The following is an 8,199-nucleotide window of genomic DNA, read 5'->3' as shown; positions in this document are numbered from 1 at the left end:
ATGCACTCCTCTAGATTGCCTGAATTCATTCAAAACGGAAGGGGGCTGATATCAGAGGATGGGACTGAAGTCAATTGGTATGCAAAATTGTGCTCATTGATAGGAGAAAAAAATCTATACAAGAATTTTTTTAAATACCTTTTTGAAATACAAGACCTGGACAGCATTTTATTACATATAAAACTGAAAGAAGCAAGAGGAGGATCCTGCCCAGCTTCTCAGTGACTTCTGGTTACACTAAGTGCTGTTCCTGGAGCTGGAGGGAAAAAAAGGGGGGCTAGATCCTGTCGAGTTGGTAGAAGGCTCCAAGATGTCTTTTCTCCTCCTTAGGCACAAATCCAGCCCTTATTTCCCTAAATACTTACATGTAAGTCAGGCAATGACGTTTTAGTTTGCTATGATCTATAGCAGTGTTTCTCAACCAGTGGTACGAGTACCCTTAGGAGCACTTGAGAAAAGTCTGAGGGGTACATCAACACAACTTAAATTTGGAGAAAGCTGAATTTTTAAGTTTTACAGTGTTTTATTATTTTTGTACTTTTTACACCCAAAAATTTTATCGCCCGCCTGGCTACGATTAAGTTGTTTAAACAAATGTGTTGCAATGGTAGAAAAAAAAATTGTGTCTGAAAACTGTAGTTACTGGGGGTATTGTAATTTTTTTAAAGGGGTACTTTATAAAAAAAAAGGTTGAGAAACACGAAGCTCTTCTTAGAAATGATGTAACGACTTTTGAAGTAGAAATTATGCTTATCTATTTGTAGTGGAGTAGCATAACAGCACTCTGTTTCTAATTAAATGAATTTTTGAGCAAGCAGTTCAAACCATCATGTAGTTAGATGACGAAGCTTTGAAAGAAAAAAAATCCCTGCCTTGATCATACACTATAATGCGATAGAAAGGATTTCCTTCTCCTGTACAGGGACTATGTATTCCTTTCTAAAGGGTACAGCTACACTGCAGGCTTATTTTGGAAAAAGCAATTCTGGAATAGATAATTTTGAAATAGAGCCTCCACACTACAGGAAAGCTTCAAAATTAGTCAGAGGCAGACTCCCCTAATGTGGCTGCACTATCTTGATTTAGAGCCCCAGGAGGCACTGGGGAGGAATAACTTAGAATGGTCCTAATGAGCTATTTTGGAAGAGGCATTATTCCTCGGAGAATGAGGTTTACTAACGTTGGAAAAAGCCCTCTTATTTTGATTTTCTTTCAAAATTACACAGTTGCTGGCTGGATGCTAGTATTGCTTTTCCGGAATAACGGCACAGTGTAGATGCACCCTTAATCCTTGCTCTAAAGAACCTATAAGCATGCTGTTAACCACATGGTATAGTCCAGCATGTTAACACATAACAGTTCTCTATTTTCCTTTCTCCTATTTTGCTGAATACAGAGAAAGCTGCCCTTACAGCTGCAGATGGAAGTCTATGAGTGTTGTAAGATGTATTAAGTCAAAGAGGGTAAGGGGGAAGCAAAATGCAGGACAATGTAGCACTTTAAAGACTAACAAGATGGTTTATTAGATGATGAGCTTTCGTGGGCCAGACCCACTTCCTCAGATCAAATAGTGGAAGAAAGTAGTCACAACCATATATACCAAAGGATACAATTAAAAAAAATGAACAAATATGAAAAGGACAAATCACATTGCAGAACAGGAGGGGGATGCGGGGGAGGGGGGAGGAAGGAAGGTAAGTGTCTGTGAATTGATGATATTAGAGGTAGGGAGAGTGGGATGTTTGTGAGTTAATGGTATTAGAGGTGATAATTGGGGAAACTATTGGGGTAAGGGGGGAAAGAACTAGGTTAACATGTTTGAATGAGACCATTAGCTGGGTCCCAGATTCATACCATTAAATGAACACGTGTCCAGGCACACACCTTTCTTTACATTACATTAAAATATACAGGGCGGGGCGGGCGAATGATCCTCTCCTAGCCCGGGGGCAGCGGGTTGATTCCCAGCGTGATCCCTCCTCTCGGCCCCGGCAGGGGGCGCTCCCCAGGGCCGAGCGAGCCCCGCGGCCCGGCGTGGGCGCGTCCCGCCCCGCGGCTATAAGCGGGCGGCGGGCGGCCGGGCGGGGTGCTCGCAGCCATGCCGCCCAAGAAGTGCGCTGCCGCGGGCAAGAAGCGCAGCGCCGACTCCGGGGTGGAGACGGGCCGGGCCGCGCTGGCCCAGGAGCAGAAGGGCCAGCGGATCGGCCTCTTCCTCCGGGGCTTCGACCAGCAGGGTGAGGCGCCGGGCGGGACACGGGCTGCACAATGTTGGTGCCCTGCCCGTCCCCAGCCTCATCCCGCCTGTGGCTCTGGGATGGCGCTAGGGGGCAGATCCTGGGCTGGGGCAGGGGTGCAGGCTGTGAGCTGGGACTGGGGTGCAGGTGGGGGCGCAGGCTTTGGGAGGGGGTCTGGATTGCAGGCTCTGGGCTAGGGCAGGAGACTGGGGTGCAGGAGGGGGTGGGGGTGCAGGTTTTGGGAGGGGGTCTGGATTGCAGGCTCTGGGCTAGGGCAGGAGACTGGGGTGCAGGAGGGGGTGGGGGTGCAGGTTTTGGGAGGGGGTCTGGATTGCAGGCTCTGGGCTAGGGCAGGAGACTGGGGTGCAGGAGGGGGTGGGGGTGCAGGTTTTGGGAGGGGGTCTGGATTGCAGGCTGGGGACTGGGGTGCAGGAGGGGGTGGGGGTGCAGGTTTTGGGAGGGGGTCTGGATTGCAGGCTGTGGGCTGGGGACTGGAGTGCGGGAGACTGGGGTGGGGGTGCAGGTTTTGGGAGCAGGTCTGAATTGCAGGCTGTGGGCTGGGGCAGAGGGTGAGGGGTTAAGGGCTGTGGGCTCTGGGAAGGAGTTAAGGGGCTGCAGAAGGGCATTTGGAGGGGTTGGGAGTACAGGCTCTGGGAGAGAGGGATGGGGATGGGGGTGGGGTTGTGGCACTTACCTGGGACACCCCCCTATGGCAGTGGCTAGTAGGATGAGGGGGATTTTTGTGTTCTGCTGTCTGCAGGCACTATCCTGCTGCTTCCCATTGGCTCTTAGGGTGGGGGCAGCAGGCAGCTGTCCCCTCCCACACAGGGACCACAGTGATATGCCAGCGGCTGCTCTAGCCGGGCTGTTTTAGATAGCCTGGGGCAGCAGGTGGGCTAGGGGATGCACTAGGAGGAGTGGAGGGCAGCAGTCTGGTGGTTACTGAGTCTGGGCTCCTGATACCAATTAATTGGTAATACAAAGAGGGGTAATTATCACTTACCAAGTGAATCCTTGCTTTTGTTGTGGGATGCTGCCTGTTGTATTCGCTCAATGCCCCACTTCCTATCTTCCACTTGAAGTGGAGGTACGTAGCAAAGAAAAACATTATTTCCCGTTAGACTGTACTACTTACATTTTTGGCTTGTTGTCTTTATCATCCTGTCCTATACTTAATTCACTAAGGCTGGTGCTTTAAAAGGGGAAAATGGAGAGAAACTTGCAGGAGAGACTCCATGATAAATGGAAACTCATTTAAAAAAAAACACCAAAAAACCTAAAGCTTGTGGGCCCTAATAAATGAAGTTTGGATTTATGCAAAGAGACTGTGGGTAATGGGCATTAGCATCTTCATAGAATTAATGTCTGTTCATCTTGTTAAGAATGTGGAAACTTCAGTCTGCATTTTAAACCTAATAATTGGTTTACAGACTACCTTGTTAAACTTCGATTGGGATAACTGTTGTCTGCAGAACTAACAAATGTGCATTTACATTTGATTTCTAACTACATGAATTATAATCAATATTTAGTTCAAAAAGAAAACCTCATGTGACATTGGTCCGGATATTTAAGATTCCTATTGATGTTGTCACAGGAAATTGAACTAGAAATGTAATTGAACTAGACTTTTTGGAACTATTTTATTAAAAGTCAACAGAGCCCTTCTAATATTTACTGATCAGTTGCACTGAAATGGACAAGGAAATGGCTGCTGAAGTCTACATTTGATCAGATGAGTCTGGCAATTCAAACAGCTTTGCAATACAATAAAAAGGCACTTTTGTAAATTCACGTCTTATTAAAGGTTAACTTTTGATATTGTAAAGTGCCTGACAAGGCACCGAATGGCTAACTGCCATTGAGAAATAGTTTTCCAAAGATGCTAAACTAGGTTAAGTTGCTGGACAGCCATAGATTTGTGCAGCACATTTGAAAAATCAATCCTTAAGTTTGTGGGTGTGACTCTACAAATTGGTTTGCTAGCTCAAATGAGGTAATGATAGCTTCATATCCATGGGTATCTGCATCCATGGATGTGGATGCAGATATCTGTGGCTCACTTTTGTGGATACTAATTTTGAATCTATGCAGACCTCTATTATTCCTTTAAATAAAAGAATACATTAATAACACTTCAGGTCACTAAATCAAATTTTAGGCAATCTTTCCTTCCCTCTATTTAAGGGCTAGTCTAGGGCTCTTCTCTCCAGGAAAATCATTTTTAATGTCTAAAGCACTGGACTAGAACTTAGATATGTTTTCAGTTTCTGTGTAACCTTGGGGAAGGCAGATAATAATCTCTTCTTTCATCTATCTGTAAAATAGGATGGTATTTTTGTACCTTTCAGGGGTGTCCTGAGGCCTAATTATTAACAGAGACGCTTGACAATTAAGATGATGAGGTCATCTAAAGATAATGTTTTAAAATGTTGAACTGTTGACCAGTTTGAGAACTGACCGATTCTAGGAACATGTGACACTAGATAATTCATAGTCTACTTGGTATTACATTTAACTTCTAATCAAACTGACTGATCCCTGTAAATCATGATCTTAACTTGGCCTAGAACAAACATGCCATCCAAAAGGCAAACTATTAATCTACTTGGCAGTGCTTTGTACACTTAGTAACAGGGGTCTTTTTTTTTCTTTTTTTAAGCCAAAGAGAATCTTCAAGAAATGAAGAAAGAAATTGATTCACTTTTGCAAACTGCTGAGAAAGCGTTTAGAGTGGAGTTGCTGAAGATGCCAGTTGCTGTCAGAAAAATGAAAAGAAAAGACTTGCTTAGTAAGTGTGGGTTTTCTTGGAATGCATGCATAACACTACTTTCATGTCGTAAGTGTAGCTGTGCACCTCCTTGTAGACTGTTTGCCATTGGCTTTTGATAAGCTACTTTGTTGATTGACTTCACATGTTAAATTTTAATTGTGATGCAATCATTAAGAATAGAACTTATGATCAGCTGGTGTGACTGTGCATCACAGGCTCTAGAACGTCACCTAATAATTCCTGCAACCCACCCAGAACTTCTGGGTGGCTTTCTATATATTAGAGCAGTGGTCTCCAACCTTTTTAAGCATGAGATCACTTCTTGAATTTAAGTGCAATCCAAGAGCTACCTGAAATCCAGATACCCTTGCCCTGCCTCTTTTGTGCCCCTTCTCCGAGGCCCCACCCCTGCTCGCTCAGTCCTCCCTCATTTTCACCAGGGGCAGAGGCTTGGGCTGCAGGCTCTGGCCTTAGATTAAGGGATCTGGATTGTTAGAGGTGCTCTGAGCTGAGCCTGGGGCAGGCAGTTGGCGTGCCAGAAGGGGTTTGGAGGCAGGGATGCTCAGGACGAGGGCAGGGGCTTGTGGTCTGGGGGGGGGAATCATGACTGGGGTAAGGTTTTAGGATGTGGGCAATAGCTGGGCACTGCTTACCTCAGGTGGCTGCTGGGTGATCGTGCAGTGGGGCTAAGGCAGTCTCACCCCTGTCCTGGCCCTGCAGCACTCCCTAAAGCAGCCAGCAAACTCCATTCCCAGTCCTGTTGTGCCCCCTCTCCGCTCTGTGGAGATAGGATGCAGAGTGGGAGAGGGGACACCTTGACATCAGCGTTCCCTCCTCTCCCTCTCCTGCCCTGCACAGCAAGCAGGAGGCTCCTGAGGGAACAACTCCAAGGCAAAGGGTAGGAAATGTGCAACAGTCTTGTGGGGTGGCAGGTGAAGTGCTGGGCTTGATAACCTATTGGCCAAACCAGTCAGGATCACCTGTCAGAGGCACCAAGATCTAGCAGTAGATCCTGATCGACTGGTTGGTGACCACTGTATTAGACGCTTTTTGGATTTGAAGCCTCTAAGCAATGGAACGCCTTATGCTATTAAGTCTTTTCACCATGTTAGTAATTAGGTTTAAGACTATTTTGGTCCCAGCTTGCACTTGCGAAATAATAGAAGCAGTTCAATCTGTGATGGCCAACAGCAGTTATTTGCTGCTATTAGAATATTGGTTTCAGAAGTTTCTCTTCCAAAGTGAAATTCTTGTAGGGGACCAAATTAAGACCAAAATGGGAAGTGCTTATTGAATCTAGGGTTAATCAAAGTGGATTTAGATGCTTTGCTTCTGTCAAAATTTTAGTGTAAAATAGTTAACTGTGACAAGTGCCTTAAATACAAGCTTCCCTTCCCTTTCAGTTACGAACCATGTCTTGTGGGACTATATTTAGCTCCTCCAGAGATGTCAGCACCCTAGAGCTATCAGCACCCTAGAGTAGTAAGGAAAGCTGGTATCTGAGCTGTCAGACTTCATTTCATGATTGAATTCTTAAGGGCTTGTTCATATGTTGAATTAGTGTGAGGTATTTGGGGGTATAAATCTACAGTGCACAAGCTTGCTGCCTGCTGTCCATGCGGACCTTGTTGCCATGTACTAAAAGTTCCTTAGCCTGGTGTACTTTGACCTATTCCTATGCAGCATCAGAGCCCACATGGATGGGGAGAGCATGGCATACTAGTGCTCTGTAGATTCACGTTCCAGCTTGCTTATGCATTCATTGAGTTGAGACAAGCTTTTACCTTCTTTCTTACAAGACTAAAAATTGTACAAATGACATACTAACCCAGGCCAGAGCAATTTCTTGCGACACTTGTGCACCATAATTTTGTCTCCAGCTGTATCACTTGGTCTATTCCAGGCTCTCTCCATCTAGAACAGTGGTTCTGAAACTGTTGGTCAGGACCCCAGAGTAGGTTGGGTCCAATGTTCCTTGCAAGCGGTGAGATTGGGGGGCCACCCAGGAGAGATCCAAATGCTGGTCAGCTGATTAGCACAGTGCCCATAGCATCATGTGTTTCTACTGGTGATGCATAGTCACAATGCCTTCATGCATGTAACAACATTTATTCAAAATATGAATTGAATAAATTAAAGGAAACATTGGTCAGGACACCATTTTAATAGGGTTGCCTGGACTGACTTGCTGGGACTCAGGGCTGAAGTCTGATCACCACTGCCCTACACGGAAAAGTTGAAGCCCGAGGGTTTTAGCCCTTGGTAGCAGGACTCAGGTTACAGGCCCCCAGTCTTGGGCAGAGAAGCTCAGGCCTTGGCCCCACCCCTATCCCCCGGGATCATTAATGTTACCTAATTTCACTGGAGACAAGCCCAGGGTTACACTTACATTTATTTATTCAGTGCTGCTATTGGATCAAGCAATAAGGGAATGGAACTCTTTTGGAACACACATTCAGACTAAGGATGTTAAGTATTGGGTAACTGACTAATTACATTTTGCATTGAATATTTGATTAGTCTATAGGGTGCCTCCACCTTTGAAGTGCAGCAAGAGCCCTAGAGATTCACCAGCAGATCCTGGGCTGCACGTGGCATTTCAAAGTGGCAGCATCGCGTGGAGCCTGGGGTCTGGCCCCAGGCTTCAAGCATCTCTGCCACTTTGAAGTACTCCTACTTCCCCCTTGCTGCCTTTCTTTGATAGAGGTGGGGGGGAAGCGACTAGTCGTTCACATCCCTAATTCAGACACTTATGCACGCGACTAGTTGTGCAGAGAGAGCAGAAGAAGCCAAACGTGGTGGGTCCAGTGTGCCTGCCTGCAATCACCAATGTGGGTTAGCTAGCTGATTGTACAACCCATGGTCTGCATGCTCTCTCTTTATTGAGCTGGGCAGCCCCTGTCACAGACACTGAGTTCTTGCTCTGTCTCTCTCACCGAGAGGCCCACCCAGACTTCATTTTCCTCATGCATATTAATTCCTTCCCATCTTCGCTGCCCCTCCATTTCTTATCTTTCTCATGTGCAAGCGAAGATTACATCAGACCCCACCTAGCCCCTAGCTTCTCTCTGTAGCCTTGCAGTTCCTCTCTACAAAGGCGTAGATGTTACCCTACACACGCCATTTACACTACCCACTCATTCCTCTGTCACAGGATAGACTGTTACAGCGCTTAAAGATTGTACTGTACTA

General features: G+C 46.0%; 1 protein-coding gene across 3 annotated transcripts in view; it reads left to right on the top strand.

Moving 5' to 3' along the window:
* Positions 1-1,979: 1,979 nt before the first annotated feature.
* The window catches only part of LOC102449365 (borealin-2-like), a 79,293-nt gene continuing 73,073 nt past the window's right edge, over positions 1,980-8,199 (top strand). For 2 of the 3 annotated variants that reach the window (XM_075940201.2, XM_075940200.2), the window contains exons 1-2: positions 1,980-2,234; positions 4,897-5,025. In XM_075940201.2, coding sequence (XP_075796316.1) covers positions 2,099-2,234; positions 4,897-5,025 — 265 coding nt within the window. In that variant the 5' untranslated portion in view covers positions 1,980-2,098. The remainder of the gene's footprint in view (positions 2,235-4,896; positions 5,026-8,199) is intronic. The other variant, XM_075940199.2, reaches the window with a different exon arrangement.

The sequence above is a fragment of the Pelodiscus sinensis genome, chromosome 12 (genome assembly GCF_052426305.1).
Source record: "Pelodiscus sinensis isolate ZL-2025 chromosome 12, ASM5242630v1, whole genome shotgun sequence".
NCBI classification, from domain to species: domain Eukaryota; kingdom Metazoa; phylum Chordata; order Testudines; family Trionychidae; genus Pelodiscus; species Pelodiscus sinensis.
Note: the sequence above shows the minus strand (reverse complement) of the source record. Positions and strands in the feature narration are given on the sequence as shown.